This window comes from Apodemus sylvaticus, chromosome 18 (assembly GCF_947179515.1).
Source record: "Apodemus sylvaticus chromosome 18, mApoSyl1.1, whole genome shotgun sequence".
Lineage (NCBI taxonomy): Eukaryota > Metazoa > Chordata > Mammalia > Rodentia > Muridae > Apodemus > Apodemus sylvaticus.
Window position 1 is genome coordinate 20,198,100 of NC_067489.1, and position 21,839 is coordinate 20,219,938.

The following is a 21,839-nucleotide window of genomic DNA, read 5'->3' on the forward strand; positions in this document are numbered from 1 at the left end:
GTTAGTGACCGTGTGACACAGCCCATCTTCAGCTTTCTTTCTGACTCAGTCTTTTCATTTGCACGGACAGAAATCACCCCAAAGCAGGTGCCGAAGACAGAGATTGAGTAGGTGAAGTTACTTTGCTGACTCTTTGAGCCTCTCAGGTGATGGCAAAAGATCTCTCCTTTTCTCCCTTCCCGTGCTCCAGAGCGCCCCAAATGGACCTACGTCCTGTGGCCCCAGAAGACTCACTCTTCGGAGATCTCCTCCTTGGCAGTACTCCATGGCCAGCAGAGGTAAGTCATTGGGGGCCAAGTTCTGCATCCCCTCTGGGACGTCCCGGGCAGCCACCACATTGGGATGGTTCAGCCTAGAATGAGAGGAATAAACATTTGGGCTCCAGCTCCAATCCATCCCCCTCATTCCAGATCTCAGGCAACCTCACCTTCCAACGAAGGCCAAGAATAACCAGGTATTCTTAGTAACTGAGCAGGAGAAGATGGGGCTCCAGGAATGAGAAACTTACCTGGAACTCTAATAAGTTAAATATTGACCCAGCCTTCCCCAGCCTCTGAACGCAAACCCCCTATAAGTATATCGCAGATCATTTAATTGTCCTTAAAGGGCCCCGTTTCGACTCTTCCGTGTCTGTAAGACTGCTTCTAATAGGTGACAACAGGGACCGTATGGTTGGCACAAGCAGGTTGCGGACACTCAGCGAAGGAGACACTGCTCTTTCTCATCGTTTAAGATGTGAGCAGAGGTCTGGAGAGATGATTCCACAGGTGAGACCTCTGGGCGATTCCAGAGGACCTGGGTTTGAGTCTCAGCCCCACTGTGGCAGAGTTCGACTATCTCTAAACCCCAGTCCCAGCAGATCCAAGTCCCCCTCCTGGCCTGCTCAGGCACCAAGCATGCACGCGATACACAGACACAGATGCAGCCAAACCACCCATATGCACAAAAAGTAATTTTAAAAATGGAGGCCGTGGGCAGCGGGAGCGTTTGCTTGATTTCTTCAAGCTCACTCTCGGTGTGCTCGCCACTACAGGTCCCGCCAGTTGGGAGGACAGCATCTGCCCAGGCCTGAAAGATCCTACGTCCGCACTGTGTGCATCCACAGAGGGCAAACAGTGCAGAGTCATAGGCCACTCTGGAATTAGAAACATAGGGGAAACAAAGATTTCTTGCTGACAAATCAAAACTTATGATGCTGTTTTAATGAACTCACTAGTTAAGTGTCTTATGTTGCCTGTGCTGGTCTCAAATTCCTGGGCTCAACCATTCCTCCTGTCCTCAGCCTCCCAAGTATCTGGGCCTACAGGAGCATAGCACCATGCCTAGGTCGGATGGCTGTCTTCCATTTGATATAATACACTGACTACAGAGGTCAATGTGGCATTTAAATGTTACTCTTTTAGAAGTCTCCAGGAGAGGGGCGATGCCCTGATAAAAGACACTTAGGGGTTCTTTTCTAGATTCAACAAGTAAGATGAGCTGTGGTTTTCCTCCCAGGCTCGCGGGGCTGAGGAAATGGCTTCCCCCATGTGGGCCCAGGCCCTTACCTTCGCATGATCTGGATCTCCAGGCACCAGCGATCTCTGTTCTTCGGGCTGAGCTCCTGCCGGCATTGCTTAATGGCAATTTGTTCGCCTGTCGTCTACAGAGAGGGCACACCGGACATCAGAGCAATTAACAGCCAGGCATACGACCACCGCAGAAGCCCACTGGCTGCACAGTGTCCTGCAGAACACTTGGACGCCTGGTCTGTCTATCTGTCTGCCCTCTTCACCACCCCCACACCATAGTTGCCAATCTTCCTGCTGCATCTAGCCATCAAGGGAACACAAAGCTTTCAAATCTTGCTCTGTCTCTGCCTCCTCTACAACCCTCCCTGTAGCACATCCCTGTCTGGGACTTCTACCTCTCTCTGCATATGCCAACTGTTGCCATGGTAATGCCAGGTTAAACCATATAGCACTGCTGGGGATTGGCCTATTTGACACATAAAAATGGCGCTTCCGTGTGTTTCAACTACTGGCCCATAATAACAGGTAACAGGTTTTTGTTTTCTGTAACAGGTTTTTGTTTTCTCTTTCTCTTTGGAGAGAAGACAAACAGTACGCCAATGGGACACAGGACAGCTCAAGTTCCAACTTTCTTTCTCCAGCTGTGTAACTTTCGAGCAAACTACATACAGACTGTGTATTGAGGAAACAGGAATACTGACCTGCCGCAGTCCAGGGCTGTAATGAAGACAAGGTTGGAGCTATATCATATAGAGAGAAAGCCCATAGCATGTGTCTGACAATTGTACAAGGCACGGTCCTGAGCATAAGACATACTCTTCTAAAGCCTGCTTCCATTGTTCATTTACGTACTCGTTTACTTTAGAATGGTCTAATGGATCCAAGGCTAGACCGATACTCACTATGGCTACGAGGATGACACTGGATTTCTGATCCTCCTGACTCATCCTACTATATGCTAGGATTACAGGTGTGCATGGACCACCACGCCCACTTTATATGGTACCAGGGATCAAGCCTCGGGCTCTGTGAACACTAGGCAAGCACTCTACCAACCGAACTGCATCCTTAAGCACACTGAGGCGTCATTACTGGGAGAGTCAGTATTTTGTGACTTATGACTAGCTCCTCAGGTTAACAGGTCTCTCTTTGCTGACACACAACGGAGCCCACGGGAACATGGAGGAGGAGAGGGTTCTGAGCCTATGGTCTGGGCTGTGGCATCGGGAAAAGCCCTGGTGTCAGGTGTCCCAGAACCACCAGAGGCAGCCTTGACTTCGGACAGTAGTATCAGTATCCCTGTTCACAGGGACGTCATGGAGAACAGCTAGAAAGAAATCCTCCCCAACAGAGATTGCTGCACAGTTTATTGCACGGCCTAAAAACACTTGTAGCAAGAACAGGAAGGCAGAAGTTTATCCATGGAAAGCATGCCCTCTTCTGCCTGGAGATATCTCATCTGGGACCTCTAGCGTGACAAATTCAGCAAGGGCTTCCCCAGTGGATTTCTGATAGATGATGTAGGCAGCTATCTGGGGACGCTTTAGCTCTGCCAGCTGGACTACTCCTGAACGCTCTCTCTGAGTGGTCGAAGCGCCCACTTTGAGGCTGCTCTGTCATCTGCCTGTCTGCTGTCTGCTACCTGTTCTTTCACTTCTGCTTGCTACATACTTAAAAAAGATAACCTCACTCATTCAAAACTGTTGGTGGGTTATTTTCCATATAGAACAAGATTTCTTCTTCCATAGGTAAAAGGCAAAAAAACCCCAAAAAACAAAAAAACAAAAAAACAAAAACAAAAACAAAAGACCCTAAAACCTCTAAAGACCTTCAAAATCAACTTTAATTGACATTTATAAATAATACTGTTGGCCCCATGAAGAAAGTCCTAGAGGCCCCACAGACTGTTTCCGCACTTGTGCATTTTATGAAAAGAATCCTAAATCTTTTTGTTTGTTTGTTTGTTTTTCGAGACAGGGTTTCTCTGTGTAGCCCTGGCTGTCCTGGAACTCACTCTGTAGACCAGGCTGGCCTCGAACTCAGAAATCAGCCTGCCTCTGCCTCCCAAGTTTAAGTTAAAGGCATGAGTCACCACTGCCCGGCCTAAGAATCCTAAACCTTACAAGTGTGTGATTCATACAGTAATGAGTGGGACTTAAGCCGCCGCGCAGAGGACCCTGGCAAGACAAGCAGGTGGCTGTCATCAGCATCCAACAGCATCACTGCCTCGTATTCACCCAAATGGCCAAACCTCCTGCCTCCGCTTGGGACTACCTAGTAAGAGGAGGAAAACAGAACGCTCCAAACACCAGGGCAAGTTAGCTAATGTGATCACTGATCAATAAATCCACCCTGGAATGGATGACTAAGACTGAGAACTTCAGAAATGAGGGCGGGCATGACCACTTTAATGCCAGAGCACAAATATTACAACCCCCCCCCCTAAAATGTTCTCAGGGTGTGTTTTTAATCCAGAACTACTGCTTAAGCTGTCTGAGATGTGGTTACCTCCTTGCCTAGTTTTCTGGTCTGGTCTAAGTATACAACCAAAATCACAACTGCTGCTGAAGCAGGGTCTCTACCCACAAAGCCCACCCACTTCCATCTTCCCTGGGGTCTTTCCAACCCTTAGACAACACCCATCATCTACTGTCTGTCTGTATGGGTTTCCATGCTCTGGGCACTCCGCGTAAAACAAGTCACACATGCGTAATTTTAAACAGACGTTCTCACTTACAGACACTTCATTCATGCTGCAGGTACAGGCCCACCCTTGTGACCTCAACAGCGTCCACAGGGCTGCCCACAGGAGGAGGCATGATTAACTGGGGCCTTTCCTTCTCCTTTTCTGTTAGAATCCCTTTTTTGGCCTGGATTCAGAGACCCTCTCTAAAGAGCTGATTGCCTTTTGTCTGTTTGTTTGTTTTTTGGATTTGGTTTTTTCGAGACAGGGTTTCTCTGTATAGCCCTGGCTGTCCTGAAACTCACTCTGTAGACCAGGCTGACCTTGAACTCAGAAATCCGCCTGCCTCTGCCTTCCAGGGTGACTGATTTCCTTTTAACACTATATCTTCTGTGGCTGCTGAATCAGTCACTGTGGCTACACAAATCAGACCCAGGGAGAAGTCCATCTCTGGTCTTCAAGAGTGAGAGACCATACTAGAAAAATATTCCTCTAATTGATGGACATTCTCAGAGGCCACAGTTTGGAAAACACCATACCTCGAGATCTCGAGCTTCCAACTTGTCTGCCTTTTTTCTCAAGCCGACTGGAACTGTCCTCAGTTTCACTTCCTGTCAGTGTTTGGACTCAAATATTCTCTTGCCCATTGGATTCATCGACAGCAAATCCCGCTAATGCCCAATGCTGAGGTTAGAATGTTGAGACATAATTACTTTTGTAACAGTATGAAGAGGTGGGACTGCGGAGAAGCTGATGGGGTTATAGGCAGCCACGGTGAGACGCTGTCATGTAGACCTTTGTGATGGCACAGTGGGAAACGCGTCTGTAAGTGAGAGCGAGCACCTGTCTGAAATGACCAAAACCGTGACCTCAGCCTTACAAGTCAATCAGCCTAACACCCCACCCAGGCTCACGTAGGCAAACCTAATTAAGCCCAATGGGCCACACACACCTGCAAGACATAAAGGTAGGAGGATGTGTTGACAAGAAGAGGTTCAGTGGGAAGAGGGGTAAGAAAGGATAATAGGTGAACATGATCCAAAAATGTTATATATGTATACAAAACTGTCAAAAACACGTTAAAAATATATTTAAGAGAAACATGACTACCTAAGAAAAATCTATATTCAATTATTTTCCAAATGTCTGGAAGACGAGTTTTATTCACTAGAGTAAGTAAAGATTATTATTACCATTAAAAATAGATTACCCTAGCCGGGCGGTGGTGGCACACGCCTATAATCCCAGCACTCTGGGAGGCAGAGGCAGGAGGATTTCTGAGTTCGAGGCCAGCCTGGTCTACAGAGTGAGCTCCAGGACAGCCAGGGCTATACAGAGAAACCCTGTCTTGAAAAAAACCAAATCCAAACAAACAAACAAAAAACAACAACAAAAAAAAGATTACCCAGACTCAAGAGCTCTACACTGGTCTTTAGCCTGGTAGAATCTCCAGAGGAGCCTAGACTTGTGGAAAGCAGTGCTCTGCAGATGAGAGGAAGCAGGGATGGAGGGAAGGGGGCAAGCTCACTGCGGAGAATCTCTGCTCCGGACAATCCTGTAGCCGGTACTCTGGAGGTTCTGTGGTTACGTGAAGATGCCTCAAGTCCTGCTATGCTACCCGAGGGTGACAGAGCCTGCACTCGGAGACCAACGAGTCTGCCCACATCTAACATTAACACATAGCGCAGTGTGTTGTTTCCCTGTTCTGTTGTCATGAATTAGCCACAAGCCTGGTTGCTTAAAAACAGCACCAATACATCTTACAGTTTACAAGTCTGCATATCACAAGTCTGCGGTAAGTTTCCCTTGTCGACAATCAAGTTGTCAGCAGAGCTGTGTTCTCTTCTGTAGCTTTGGAAGATCAGCCATGACCTCTTGCAGCCTGAGCCTGGGCATTTTCCTTTGCGTAGGCACTTTACCTCATCTTCAAATCCACCAACGACCAGTTGGATCTTTCTCACCTAGTCTAAGCTCAACACTGACTCTCCTGCCTCCTTTCCAACTTTTCAGGACCCCAGTACGACGCTGGGCCCTCCCAGCTAAGCTAGGACAATCTGCCAACCTAAGGCCAGCTCCCTTGCCATGCAATGTCAAAGATTCAGGACAGTAAGGTATGGATGCCCTTGGGGAAGGAGGATGCTCTCTATAAACAACATAACAAATGATCAGGTCCAGTGTGATTTTGGGAACTTGTTCTGCTGTGCATTGAGTAACTGTAATCGGTTGCCCAATGTCAGAGCTTAAGACACAGTTGTTAGCGGGTTCAACCCAGAAGCCAAGATAGGCTATATACTGACTGACAGAAGAGTGAAGTTGTGAGAACAGCCTTCAACCTCAAACTTAGCCTTACTAACTGAGACTAGAACTGCCTGGGCCAGCTCAGCTTAGCCCTACTGCAGAGGAATCCAGGCTTCTAAGGCTTAGGATGTCTGAGATAGAGACAAACCTTTCCTTACGCAGTTGCCAATTATTTTTGCTCGTCAACTATGAACACTGGGAATGTGTTCATCAGCAGAAAAACTTCACACAGCAGCAAATGACATTATTTTGCCCAGGATCCCCAGACCAAGAATTTGAGTTTGGAAAGTCAGACTGGGCCTGAATTCTATGTCTGTGCTGGTTAAGTTTGTATTATTTGTCTATCTGATATAAGCTAGAGTCTTCTTACCTGGGAACCTTAACTAAAGAATTGACCCCATCTAACTGTCTACAGGGAAGCCGGTGGGGCATTTTCTTGATCAACAATGGCTATGGGAGGCCCAGGCTGCTGTGGGTGGTGTTGGCCCTGGGCAGCTGGAACTGGGTTTTGTAAGAAAGGCCAAGCGAACTATAGAAAGCAAGGCTGTAAGCAGGGCTTCTCTACGGTCTCTGCTTTAGGTCCTGCCTCCAGGCTCCTGCCTTGGGTTCCCTTCAGGAAGGACATATAAGCCGGATAAACCCTTTCCTCCCCAAGCCAGGTTTGTTCACAGTGTCTATCACCGCAACAGAAACCAAACTAGGAGTATCTATCTCCATCCTGCTAATAAGCGGGCTCCTTAAATAGAACACGATTTAAAAATCATCTTTATTCTCAATAAAAGGGAAAGCCGATTTTATTGTCTATATGGAGCACAGCTGGAGGTCCTCGGAGTCTGCCATTCTTTTGCCTTTTACACAAGAACTCAGATCTTGTGTATGTCTGTGTACTATAAAGCCTAAAGATGGGACTGCACGCAAGGGTACTAGAAAGCCAGTTTATACAAAAACGACAACAAAAAAACGAGCCGACTGCTCTTCCCAAGGTCGGGAGTTCAAATCCCAGCAACCACATGGTGGCTCACAACCATTGGTCACAAGATCTAATGCGCTCTTCTAGGGTGTCTGAAGACAGCTATAGTGTATTTACATACAATAAATAAATATGTTTTAAAAAGAGAGAGAGAGAGAGACAATCAATAAGCCACCAGGCTTTCTTAGATCCTGCCCCACTGTGAAAAAAAGGGTGTGTGTGTGTGAAACTGAGCCCAGAAGGATGGGACCCAGACTGGGGAGTCCAAGGACACAGATGTACCTGCCGCCGCCGCCGCCAAGTTTGTGGCTCTACCCTAGTCAGAGATGTTTCTTCACAGTGACTGGCTGTTAACATGAAGGCCTACAACTGATCAAAGCGCAGAGGATAGAAGGTGAGGTTCTCAGCCCTAAAAGATACATCTGTATCACACCCCTACCCCCTAAGCTCAGGGATCATTCTGGAAGGATTCTAAGTGCCAGAGGTTTTGGGGGACTACAACAGAGTGGTGCTTCCCAGGCGAAGCCAGCAAGCTGCCCAGATGAACTCAGCAGTTGTGACAGAGTTCACAGGCTCAAGAGCCATGGGAAACCCAAGCTTGGAGAGGGAGGCAGGCAGGAAGTCCCACCCCTAGCTAGGCAGCTAGTGGCAGTTTATAGTTGCTGAGAGGGAAGAATCGGTTCTCTCTAAGGGTGTGTTCAGTGGTAGGGTCAACAACACTTCAGTGGGCGGGGCACAAATTAGATTTTTTGTTTTTTAAGATGTAAAGGTGGATGGGCAGGGAAGTGGGGTGAGAGCTGTGGGGGGAGGGGGAGTAAATATCAGCAAAGTACACTGTACAAAATCCTCAAATAAGTATTTAAAAAGTAAAGGGCTGGGGCACTCTATGACATAACTCCTGTACGCGAGGCTCTGGGCCAGTTCCTAAGAGGTCTCGGAGACAGCGCGAGAGCCAGGGAGCAGGGGTCTGCTATGAGGATGCTTCTCCTCTCCTAGCGGTGTCAGAAATCACATCGACAAAGTCCTGCTAACGAGACTGCATAAGCGTGAGGTGAGCGAGAGCAAAAATAATGGGCATGCTAACGTGGACAGGGGAAAACCCAGGGGACCTCACACCTCCTCCAAGTACAGGCGACTGGGGGACGCTCAGAGCGCGAGAGACACTCCGATTGCTTACCAGTAACAAGTGGTCAGCCCTGAAAAAAATTATATATTATATATATTTTATTTATATATTACATAATATATTAGTAATATATAATATAATGTATAATATATATTTTATACATTTATATATGTGTGTATATACATGTATATATACATATATAACATATATAGATATATATACAAAATGTTACATATATACATATATATATGTATGTATATATATAAAACCTTATACAGACCAAGCAGGTTGTATTTATGTATTTAGGAACACATATGAGTGTGTAGATAATTAATGGAAAAGGAAGCCATATTTTCAAAGAGAACAAGAAGGGGTATATGACAGTTTGGAGAGAGGAAAAGATGGGAGAAATGTGTAATTATAAGGTCAAAAAATAAAATAAATAATTTTCTAAGACAAAAATTGTCTAGATTCATCTTTCTTCCTGACAGGACAAGTGGTGGACACAGCCTGTCCCTGTGATAAAGGGCTACAGCTTCTTCAGTCTTCCTGCAACAGACACAAAATGACCCAGCGGGCTCCCATTGCGCCCACAGAGGGTGGGGACGGGCTCGAGGGGTAAAGTGTTGCTCCCTCCTTGGGCAAGCAAAAATGCAGTTCTGAGGCCGGCAGGCTTCTGGTTCTTTAGCATAGATGGAGAAAAACTCAGCCCTTCCAGGGATGCCAATTAAAAGAAAATGAAGGGTCTTCTCCGTAGGGAGCCTTGGGCAAGCCACGACACTATCATTTCCTTGCACACTGCTCTACCCACTCAAGTGTCTCCTTTCCTGACAGGCCATCTAAGGCCCACTTCCTCTCAAGACCCTGATGAAGTTCTGTTTCCTCAAAGTCTTCCCCTGCTACTGATTGAGCAAGAAAATAGGAACAGAGCACCTGATGCAGTCAGCGCCTATTTATTTATTTACTATATGTAAGTACACTGTTGCTGTCTTCAGACACACCAGAAGAGGGCGGCAGATCTCTTTATGGATGGTTGTGAGCCACCATGTGGTTGCTGGGAATTGAATTCAGAACCTCTGGAAGAGCAGTCAGTGCTCTTAACCACTGAGCCATCTCTCCAGCCCCTATTTGGGTTTTTGTTTGTTTGTTTGTTTGTTTTTGTTTTGACACAGGGTCTCATTATGGAGTCCTGGCTGTCGTGGAACTATCTCTGCAGACCGGGCTGGCCTGGAACTCACAGATTGGCTGCCTTTGCCTCCCCGGTTGGCTGCCTTTGCCTCCCCAGTGGGCACTCAGGCAGGATAAAGGTGTTGCTGCCTCATTCTATGGGCAAATGATAAGGATTCTTAATAACCATTAGTCATTAGTAGTTTTACACATGAGCATATCTTGATGACTATCTATTTAGTCATAAAGATGAATTAAGGATGGTGTCATCTCTTCATCTGCCTGCACGGAGCTCAGGCCCATGCGTAGTAAGTCCTTACAGGAAATTGAGTTCCAAGATCACACATTCTGCACATGGAAGTGACCTTAGAAAACCAGTAAAGCTTAGCACTACCTCACAGGAAGAATAACTGATAACCCCTTGCCTTCCAATGAAGGCTGATAACCCCTTGCCAAGAGCACCCCCCCTTGCCAGCATCTTTCCCCTTAAAGCACACTGATGATGTAATAGTTGCAAAGGATCCTGGGATGTTTCCATGGTGCATTTGCCTCATGTCTTTCCAGTCACACTGAGGGTCTATAACACATACCAGAATAAGCTGTGACCCAAACGCAAGAATTAGTGAGTGACGGTCAGGATTCCTACTAAGTCCTGTGTGGTGGGGAGAATGTGTGGTTCCTTCCCCTGATTACCCTCAAAAGGAGCTGCAGGCTGAGGTCCTGGGAATTATATCTTTTTCCTCTCTCTCTATCTCTCAAGCTCTGCTGCCAACGGTAGCCTACTTAAAGCACGAATGGTTTGTGCTGAGGCTTCAGCTGGAGATCTAGGGGTGTACCCAGGCAACAAAGACTGTCAAGTCCACACTGTGTGTGGATCAGGGACCAGGGAATTGCAGTAGGGTCACCTGCTACATTTGAGCATCCCTTAGTTTTTCCTTGGTGCTTCAAAATGGCTTGGATTGATTGTGAAGAACCAAACAGTACCTACAAAATAACTGGTTATGTGCAAGAAGTGTCCTACACTCTAGTTCCATCCAGATGTGGGAGTATAGATTTATGTGTTAACAGCTTAGCCTCTTTCGATATATTACCTAACTCCCCTGTGATGCTGATTCCTTAGTTATAAAACAGAAACTAGGGTTGTCAACACCGGAAGCCAAGCATGTATGTAAGGGAGAGAGGACAGCTCACGGTAATGCAAAACAGACCCGGCATGGAAGAAACCTAGCCCGATCTGGGCATGTGATAGGTCTGCAACAATGATCCTGGTTCTTGGGCCACATTTCTGACTTCGGCTCTCTCAAGCAATTTCTCTGTGACAGCTATGAATATTCCCGTGCCTACAGACACGAGAAAGCATATGAAGTAGGAAGAGGATTCCTGTGGCCAAGTACAACTATTTTAGCTGCATGCATCTAGAGGCCCGGAACAGAGGCGGGTCCAGCAGAAGCATGCCGCATCTTCTGATCTTAGGTGTGGGTTAAAGATTGAGTCTACACCCCCAGAGCAGACCTAGGCTCCCCTGAGATCAGTCCATAAAGACAGTAGAGGACTTCCCGTTCTAAGCAGGCAGGTTCTTCAGCCAGTGCCAATTCAGTCAGCCACCTCCCGAACTCCAACCGCTATCCCCTCTATTCACCCAAGCCATGTTCATTTTAACCCCTACATATTTCCTCAGTCTGCCTATTTCTCCCTGTCATCATCACCTTCAACCTGGCTGGTCTCTCACCTGGACCCACTTAATTTCGAGTCAAGACCTTGATTTTAGCTGTTGAAGAAGGAGTCCCTAGAAGAGTGGTCTCTTGTTTTTTGGTTAAGTATCCCAAGCGTTGCCCAACACTGGAATCCTAAAATATAAAAACTGGCCTCTGGAGAGCACTCCCCATGGCCCCCAGGTCTATCAGAAGGTCGGGCAACATGCCTAGAAGAAATGAAGACATTCTAAAGAGGTACTTTTACACATTGGAGGCTAGAGAGATGGGAAATTCCCCAGGAATTCCATGCTGGGAGAGGAAAGTCTACCAGACCAGCCAGAGGGGGAATTTGTCTTCTGGGCCACAGATTTCTAACACATTCTGAGAAAATCTCACAGGATGACAAAATCAGGCCAGTGGTAGGTTAGACCATGGGACTGCTTAGATGTGCATATCCTTGGCATTCTATTTGAACCTTAAATCTAATTTTAGGATCATGGCGATGGACTTAGGAGGTTTGCTGGGTCTGTCTGTCCCCCTTCCCAGTGTGACCTCAGGGAGCGAATCCCTTGCTTTCCACTATTAATTAGACTGCTTTAATTATTGAGGAGCTAGCTTAGGGCACGGGCTGTGACCCCCAAGATTGATAGTTACACATCACGTCTGGTACTCAAGTATCCTGAGGTAAGTGAGTGTTCTCTAGCGGAAACATCACCAAGTAATGTGTGTTCTTTAGGCGTTATTATGAACTGATCACCCAAATTGGACAAAATAAGTCTCATACAGTCGAGTGAGTTAAAGAGAGTCCTGCCAAGAATTTTGGCATACTTACCGCCGGCCCAAACAAAAAATATTTGGAAAGTAACATGAGCAACTCACATCAGACACATAAGGACTAACATAATGAGAATAATAATCAGACCCAAAAAGGAAATCAGTCCAAATCACTCAGAATTAGATGGGCTGCACATTTTCACCTACTATCCTTAACTGTATGTTTTGTGCAGAACTAAACTACAATAAATAAATAAATAAATAAATAAATACAAAATCCTTGGAGTTATCAACTACCTAAAAATATTTTAAGTCAAGGTATTTAAAATGTTTTTTATTGTTCTCATCTTTTTAACGCTGCCTGCATTCTACATTTATTACTATGTAATGTGTTACCTGTTAGTCTAAATTTTAGTAGACATATAATTCCAAAATACTTGGAATGACAGCTCACCTCTGTCCCCCTTCTAAGTGGCATGGTTATTAAGGCTTTCAAGAGTCTGTTTAGCAGCTCACAGGTCCCCTTTGCAGTCCCTTTTCTTGCGCTCCCATTGGACCACGCCAAGGTTAGGGGATCCACCCATTCACATCAGGCCGGGGCAGAAGAAGAGGCGCCAAGAAAGCTCACCCGCCCTCCCTGCTACCCGGAGCCCTACCTGATTGTGCCACCGGATGACGTTTCCAAATCCCCCGGTCCCGAGGCGTTCTTTCATTTCCCAGGCCCCACATGTCTGGGTTGGGAGGGAAGGTGACCAGCTCATATCGGTGCCCTGCTAACTCTAGAAGCAAGTAGGGAGAGAGGGCAAGTTGAGAGTAAGAACACTGGAGCTCGAGAAGCAGGGGGAAGGAGCAGCAGCTGCAGCCCTTCAAGGGATGGCTAGGAGACCGGTTCAGTTAACAAATAAAAGTTGCTGCGGCCCTGCCCGGTCGCCGGTAGGTCCGGAGCGCGGCGCAGCCACGTACGCCGGGGAGGGACGGAGCGCGCACCCGGGCGAGCCCTCGAAACGCCGCGAGCCGCCCTCGCGTGGGACTCACCTGCCCCGGGGGCCTCGGGGCCGCCAGCGACACCCGCTGAGGACATGAAAACTCGGGGTCCCCACGCAGCCAGCCCAGCGGTACTTCCTCAAACACTTCCTGCCCTGACGTCACGGGCACTTGACGGCTCTTAAAGGAGACGCGCGAACCGCTGGCGGGGACGCAGCCACAGGCAGACGCGGTGCTTGCTGGACCTGGCCGGTGCAGGACCCTGCAGTGCGGGACCCTGTGCAGTGCAGGACCCGGCGGCGTGGAGAATTCTTCACCCTGTCGCTTTTTAGGCTGAGCTTGATCCGACCACCTAGGCAGTTAACAAGTACAAAACAAAAACTAGTACTGTCTACCTAAAATGGAGTTTCAGCACCGGGAGTATAAGGAAATAACTACTTACTAGGTCAAGAGCCTGGGTATTGTCTCCTCCACCTCGACATCCCTACCAGCAAATATTCACCCCTGCCTCTAACATGCCAGGTTCAGCCACTCACCTTCCATAGCCTAATTCATGATACAATTACCAATGAAAAGCAGAAAAAAAAAGAGGTCTATTCAATGTGATTACATTGGTAAAAGACAGATCCAATCTTTCACCCATACCTTTGCCAACCCAAGTCTAATTTTGGGGTCCTGCCGTGAGATTTGGGCTTAAGTGAAAGGCAAGAGTTATGCATAACTGAGTAGTCATGCTCAACGCATGTTCTGGCCCACCATCATTGTTGAGTCTCCAGTCTCTCCTATGAGGTGGCATTTGTCAGAACGGTGTGAAATCTCTCCCTGAGACGAGCTCCTCCTTAGCACAAGGCTTCTGACATTTACTGGCTTTTTAGACCAGAACCTGGCAGCGGACAGCAACCAACAAGGCTAACAAATTCTCTGTGGATTGAATGATAAGCCAAAGATTTTTCTTGGATAACCATGGGCCTCCAAGTGTTTGAACTCAAGAATAAAGCAAATAAAGCACCTCTCGCTCCTTAATTATTAAAGGAAGCAAAACATGAGACGATGTTTACAGAGAACTTGAGCAAATACAAGAACAAAGGAACGCACTTGGTATTACGTCTTATCATCCTTGGACACATGAAAAAAAGTCAAGAATATTCCTCCCAGGACTTCACCCTTCCCACAGAGATAATGTGGATATCCCAGGACTTACCCCTCATGTCCTCCTTTTCAAGGGCATCCACTTTTTATAGGTTATTCAATTATTTCTAGAAGGCAACCCTGTGGCAAGAACATTCTGCCCTGTGCCCCAACCACAGGTCCCAGGAAGGTCACTGCTCTCTTACAGACTCCCACATGGCCTCAGACAATATTCCTGGGGGAGATTCCAATTTCTCAGGATCTTACACAGTTTAAGAGGCGAAAGGAGGAGCTCGGGTGTCTCTTTAGAACACCTCTATTCCTGCCAGGACAATTGTGGTCCTCCTCCTAGTTATTTCACTTCTGTTTTGAGGTAAAAGATTCCTGTACCTGAAACAAATATAAGCAGAAGTGGGAATCAAGGAACAGCTTCTTTTGTGTCATCAAAAGAAACAGCTCCTCCTCAAAGGGGGAAATGGACATAGTTTATCCTCGAGCATATATATGAGAGACCACGGCATGGGAATATACATTTAGTCCCTGAATATAATGTTCTAACATGGAAGAAGTATTAAGTTTTAGTTTTACAGAACCCAAGAAAGAGATTAATCAAAGCAAGATTGAAATGCATCAGTGGATACCTCAGAGAGATGATTATTATAGCAAGATGTGGGAAGCTAGTCTGTGAATCATCAGATGTTCTCTGATGACATTCTTAGCTTTTGGGTTGGTGAACGATATTAGCCCCTCGAAGTTGATAGATTTCAAAAGCTGTTTTCTTGTTTTAATCTCTTAGTCACAGAACGTTAGTTCTGACATAGAGGTGGGTAAGCAGTGGGTGTTCCAGATAAGGTAATTAGCCTCTGGACTTGTAACTTTCCAATCTCTCCATGATGATGTTCTCACCAGTCTCTGTAAACACAGCCTCTTACAAGGAGGTCTCATTCACAACCATGTTTAGTTAGCGACAGGCAGCCACACATAAGAACCATTTCTCCTCAGTTTGAGTTACCCTTGGGAGAGCTGGCCTGAACAACTCCATCCTGGCTTTGAGGCAGTCTTGCTGTGAAACCCAGGTTGATCTAAAACTGACCATCCTCCTGCGCCAGTCCAGCCTTCCAAGTGCTGGGATTTCGAGCAGAGGCTGCCATCACAGAGGAGTTGAGGTTTGATTCTGAAAACTCTCCCTTGCCTCTGAAGGATAGTCTCTGAAGACATCCCTGATGAACCATCCGGTGGTTTGATCTCAGCTGCACCTCACGACTGGGATGAGAGTCACACATCTGATCTGGTCCTGTGTCAGAGGAGGAAGAACAGAGAAGCAGGTTCACTGGGCCTTCATGGTCAATTGTAAGCAAGCAAGAGTTATAGAAGAGTTGATTCTTGCACTTTGATTCTGTCTTCCCACAAAATGTGACCCCCTCCTGACACTGAGCAGTTTATTTGGGCACTGTCTCCCCTCCCCATTATAGAGTAACTGTATTTAAGTTTTATTAATACATCTATAAATTATAGAAAGCTTCTACAATAGTAGGTCTACGTGGCTTTTCAAATGACCTTTTAGTGTTAGCTGTCCCTTTCTGTATTCTGTCCTATATCCTGGCTTGCCATTTCCCCTCCCATTAGATCCTTATTCTGACTTCCTGTTTATGACACTATATTCTATTTACCGTTCCTTGCATGTCCTCTTAAATTTCTGTCTTGAAAATGCAGCATATTTTGGCCTCTTTGTCAAAAAATCAGGTGTCTGTAGGCATGTGGAGTTATGTCTGGGTCTTCACTTATATCCCATCAAATGCCTATTTTTATGCCAATGTCAAGTGTCTTAGTTAGGGTTTTACTGCTGTGAACAAACACCATGACCAAGGCAACTCTTATAAGGACAACACTTAATTGGGGCTGGCTTATAGATTCAGAGATTCAGTCCATTATTATCCCCTTATTATCGAGGCATCCAGGCAGGTGTGGTGGAAGCAGAGCTGAGAGTCCCACACATTCATCTGAAGGCTGCTAGCAGAATATTGGCTTCCAGGCAGTAAGGATGAGGGTCTTGCCCACACCCATAATAACACACCTACTCCTACAAGGCCATACCTCCTAATAGTACCAATAATCCCTGGCCCAAGAATATACAAACCATCACACCATGCTATTTTTGTTACCATAGATGCATAGTATAATTTTAAATCTGGGGTGTTGATAACTCCAGCAGGTCTGGAGTAGATGTCCCTTTTATGGAAATGGATACCCTTCTGTTTGGTGCATAAATGTTTAGAATTGCAGTATCCTCTTGGTGGACTTTTCTCCTTTAATGATGTAGTGTTGTTCCTTTTTCTTCTAATGAAGTTTTGTTTGAAGTCTATTTTGTCGTATATTAAAATCGCTGTACCTGTCTGCCTGCATACCTGCATGCCTGTCTGTGTGCTTGTCTGCCTGAGTGCTTGCCTGAGTGCCTGTCTGCATACCTGTCTGCATGCCTCCTGTCTGTATGCCTGCCTGTCTGCCTGCCTGTCTGAATGCTTGTCTGAATGCCGGCAAGCCTGCGTGCCTGTCTGTGTGCCTGTCTGCATGCCTGTCTGTGTCTTAGCTCCATTGCGAGGAATACCTTTTGCCACCCTCTTACTCTAATGTGATGGATGTCTGACCTTGATCATAAGGTGTGTTTAGGCAGCAGAAAGATGGGTGCTGGTTTTGTTTTTTGTTTTTTTTTAGTTTGTTTTATTTTGTTTTGCTTTTTTTTATCTAATGCTTTTACTCTAATCTAATAGATGTGGATGAGTGCAATGATGCTTGGCTTTCAGTCTTGGGGTACCCTGGCTTTTAGCGTTCTGATCAATTGGTCCCAGATCTGAAGTTCTGTTTAGAACTCTGGTTCAGGCTCCAAGCGATCGCAGTTAGGCTCAGTGTGTGGGGTTGGTGATAGGCATGGAAAGTGAACTGACTCTGGAGAGAGGGCTCTGCAGCAGGACTTGTAGTTTGGCTCCACAAAGGTGCTGAGGGGCAGGCCTAGGAGTACCCTGGGTCTTGCTATGGATGGTGGAAATTTCCCAGGTAAGGGAGGTAAACTGGAAGGAATAGCCACAACACACTTGCAAGATTGACTAGTTAACTTAAAGAGCTCAGAACAGAGGAGGGGAAGTCTCTCTGGGTCTCCATCCAGTGTGGTGGCTGTGGGATCCCTGGCACAAAGCAGTTCTACAGTCAGCAGGGTATCACAAAGGAAAGGAGATGGTCTGGAAGGAATGGCTGAGGGGACTGGTGAAGAAGAACTGGGGGGGATGGGGAACCATGGGTTCCTACTGGGACTAAAGATGGGCTGGGAGGTGGGGCTTAGGTGGGCAACAGGGGCAGCTCTCAGAGTATCCACCAGAATGGTAGAGGGGAAGGAGAGCACAGGCACTATAACTGGGCACTTCGTATAGACTGCTTCTGCGGAGGGCATGGAGTCACAAAGAAACAGAGACGGGCTAAGAAGGAGTGCTTAAGGACAGTTGCAAAGAAGAACCAGGGAGACCATGGATCCACACCAAGAGGCTGAGTCCCAGGCGGATAACGGGTGCTAAAAAATTTAAAAACATTGTACCTTTACTTTTTTGGTTAAAAGTTGCACTGTTTTACAGACAACAATTACAAAATTTTATAAAATAACAACCAACAAGAGTAAATATTCAGGAAAAGGTAACTTAAAAAATTAAATACTTGTTTATAGATTATTGGGGGTTGGATGAGAATGGCCCCCATGGGCCCATCGATTGGGAAAGTAGATTGGTAACCAGGGACTGGCCCTACTTGGGAAGGATTAGAAGGCGTGGTCTTATTGGAGGAAATGTGTTTCTTGGGGTGGGCTTTGAGGTTCCAAAAACCCATGTCAGGCTCAGGCATGTTCTCTCTCTCTCTCTCTCTCTCTCTCTCTCTCTCTCTCTCTCTCTCTCTCTCTCTCTCTCTTCTCTCTCTCCCTCCTCCTCCTCCTCTCTCTGCGGATCAGGATGTAGCTCTGTGTTTCCTCTTCAGGATCATGTATGCCCGTGTGCCACCATGCTTCCAGCCCTGGTGAAAATGGACTAAACTTCTAAAACTGTAACCAAGACCCCAACTAATCGCTTTCTTCCATAAGAGTTGCCTTATCTTCGTGTTTCCTCACAGCAATGGAAGAGTGACTAAGACACAGATGTACTCCTTAGAGACCAGTGGCCAGTGCCTTGTCATTTATTAGGAAGCACTGTTTATATCTGTTGTATTAGATCATGCCTGATTACCTTTGCTTACAGATACTCTAGCCATGATATAATTAGAAACACATGGATACAGACCCAGAGAAGGTCAGAACCACTAACAAATCAGGACACATCTTGGAAAACTGTTCCTGTGGACTTTGCCTCTTAGAAGTCTTACATAATACATCATACACATATATGTGTTTGACATATAAAGGAGCCAGTGGCAATTAAACATGACCACACAGAAGATCTATGTAGAAGCCATATATGCATTAACATTCTATTTTTGAATAAAAATTTAGAATTATTGAGTTAATAGGAAAATAGGCCTTTATCATTAACAAAACCAGAACATTAGACTTGTTAAAAATTTAGTGCCAGTGGGCTGCAGAAATGGCTCAGCAGCTGACAGAGCTTGCTGCTCTCACAGAAGATCTGAGTTCAATTCCCAGCACCCACACGATGACTCAATACTGCCCGTATGTAGCTCCAGTTCCAGTGACCTCATCCCACTTCTGAGGGTGTCTGCATGCATACTTATTAAATAGATAAACACCTTCTAAAAATGTAGTGCTGGTGACCACAGACAGACTCATTTTCTGGTGCGTAAGCGCATATCATATTTACAACAAGAAAACAGTCAAAGCAATAGATGTGGACAAGGACTTGAGTGTAGACAAGGTCTGTAAACACAGCAGGACTTCCAAAATGGCATATTTTTCAACTCACTAGTACTGATTAAAAATAGTAGACATTCCAAAAGAACTTTACCAGCACATGTTGCATCTCAATATGATTCATGTCTTTAACATAGAAGGCTTACTCATGGGCTGGAGAGATGGCTCAGGGGTTAAGGGCACTGGCTGCTCTTCCAGGGTTCTTGAGTTCAATTCCCAGCAATCATATAATGGCTCACAACCATCTTTAATGGAATCTGATACCCTCTTCTGATGTGTCTGAAGACAGCTACAGTGTACTTACATAGAATAAATAAATAAATCTTTAAAATAAGAAAAAAGAAGGTTTACTCATCACTTTGAATAATTGCATTTATATGCTTTAACTCTCATGATTTTGCATACATCATAACATACATAATATTATAAACATATATACATATATAGACACATACATGCACATTTCTATCACAGATATATAGGGCATTTAAATGTACTAAGATTACTTTTTATAAAATGGTCATTAAATATTTTGGCATGAGCAGAGATTTAAATGAAACTGAGTTTGTGATTTCTCGTTTTCAGTACTGAAGATTAAAATAGGAGTGAGTCTTGAGCATGCTAGGCAAGTGTTCTGCCCCTCTAATGGTTTGATGTTATCAATTTAACAAATGTAGAATTACCCAGGAAACAACCTGAATGATGTCATAAATGAATTCCCCTATCACCTCTGATCTTAGATGTCAACTCAACACAAGTGAAAAGAGGGAGACTCAACTGAAGAGCTGCCTCCATCAGATTGGCCTCAACTGAAGAGCTGCCTCCATCAGACTGGCGTCAACTAAAGAGCTGCCTCCATCAGACTGGCCTCAACTGAAGAGCTGCCTCCATCAGACTGGCCTCAACTGAAGAGCTGCCTCCATCAGACTGGCCTGTGGACTTGTCTGTGGGTTATTTTCTTGATTGCTGTTTGATATAAGAGAAGCCAGTTCACAGTGGGAGAAGCCAACCCCAGGGAGGCAATCCGGAATTGTCTAAGAGAGTGAGGTGAGCTCAAGCTGGAGGGAGCACACCAATAAGCAGTGTTTTTCCATGGTCCCTGCTTCAGTTTCAGGTTCCTGCCCTAGCTTTCCCCAATGGTGGACCATATCCTCTAAGCTGAAATTAATGCCCTCCTTCCCAAGCAGCCTTTGGTCAGTGTTTTATCACATGAACAAAAAGCAAACTAGGCCACCTGGTATCAAGACCTCCACTCACATGCCCACAGTATGAATCAGTCCTGTTCACCTTTGGACATCGCGAGGCGACACTGCCTACAAGCGTCAACAGTCGCCCCACCCAGATACCAAAACCTCACAGAATATCTCACGGTTTAAGTAATTTTACCATTTTGTCTTGGTAAACTTGGCAATTCATTAATATCCTCAGTTATGTGCCGAACTGACAGCCATGCCTTTTCAGACTTCTCGTTTCCCTCAGCCCAAAATAATTTTTCCTTTCACCTAGCTGTAAGTCTGATAGAGTTAAACATTAAATAGTTTTAATGATGTCCCTGGATGGGGCTCTGGGCTTCATCATGTTCTCAGGTATTTATTAACTTTAGCCCCACTTCTCCTCCCAGGAAGGGCCAGATCACTGCTTTCAGCCGATCTCTGCCACACTCTGGATATGTGAACAACCTGTTTATAGGCCATTATTTGAATGCTTCAAGGCTGAATGCAATGAAGAATTACTGAACAGCTGGCAGAGCTGCAGGCCGCATTGACTCCAGGGGATCGAAGTAGCATCTATTGCTTCAGAGATGCTCAAAACCTTCTATGGGTATAACATCTAGAGAAAGCCATTGAATATGGATAATAAAGTTGTTGGCAATGCAAATTCTGGTTCTGCTGCAGAGGGTACTGTAGTTCTGATGAGAATAGTTTCCTTCCATTGTTGATTTTAATATAAAAATCTTGTCCTCAGAGAAAGTCACAGATAACTTCCTGGTCTTCTTATGCCACAGGCTGATTAAACTCTATTCGCTCATCTAATAAACAACAGGAAAACCACACTGTAATCCTTTGAGTGAGAAAGACAGATTTCCACTCTGTCGGAGGCTGAAACGTAGGAGGAGAGGCCCGTCTCAAGGTCAGGAAAGCAATAAAACAGAGCTCTTGGGACAGGGAGGCAGTTCAGGGTCAGTGATTTCAGCGACCCTTCCTTACCTGTGGACAATTGTTTCAGTCCAGCCTTCAGAAAGAGGGGTGTGTGAGTCGGGTCTTGCCCTGTCAACAAATATCCCTCTGCCAAACAATTCGGGAAGAAACTCATTTAGCAGAGCTCCTGAAGAAATCTACCTTTCCATGGTAACAGGGAGTGAGCTGATGGAAACCTGAACCTTGGCCAGGCCGTTCTGACCCAGTAGGGGCCGTTCTGACTACAGAAGGAGACACGAGGGAGGGTTAGATCTGAGAGTGAATTTGAGAAATCCCGAAACTCCCATGGAGCTAGACCTCACTGCGCATGCTCGCACAGGCTTGGGGGGGGGGGGCGTTCGAAAGGCAGGTCCTGAAAGCTGGGGTTACCTTTCAGGAGGGAACGATACAGATGCCTTAGATGCAGAAATCA

The 21,839-nt window shown here is 45.9% G+C and overlaps 1 protein-coding gene across 2 annotated transcripts in view; it reads right to left on the reverse strand.

Moving 5' to 3' along the window:
* Ikbkb (inhibitor of nuclear factor kappa B kinase subunit beta) overlaps positions 1-13,376 on the reverse strand; it is a 51,673-nt gene extending 38,297 nt beyond the window's left edge. For both annotated transcript variants that reach the window (XM_052162607.1, XM_052162608.1), the window contains exons 1-4: positions 13,259-13,376; positions 12,880-13,002; positions 1,548-1,642; positions 235-352 (exon numbers count right to left, since the gene is read on the reverse strand). In XM_052162607.1, the coding sequence (XP_052018567.1) occupies positions 235-352; positions 1,548-1,642; positions 12,880-12,984 (318 nt within the window). In that variant the 5' untranslated portion in view covers positions 12,985-13,002; positions 13,259-13,376. The remainder of the gene's footprint in view (positions 1-234; positions 353-1,547; positions 1,643-12,879; positions 13,003-13,258) is intronic.
* Positions 13,377-21,839: the final 8,463 nt, after the last annotated feature.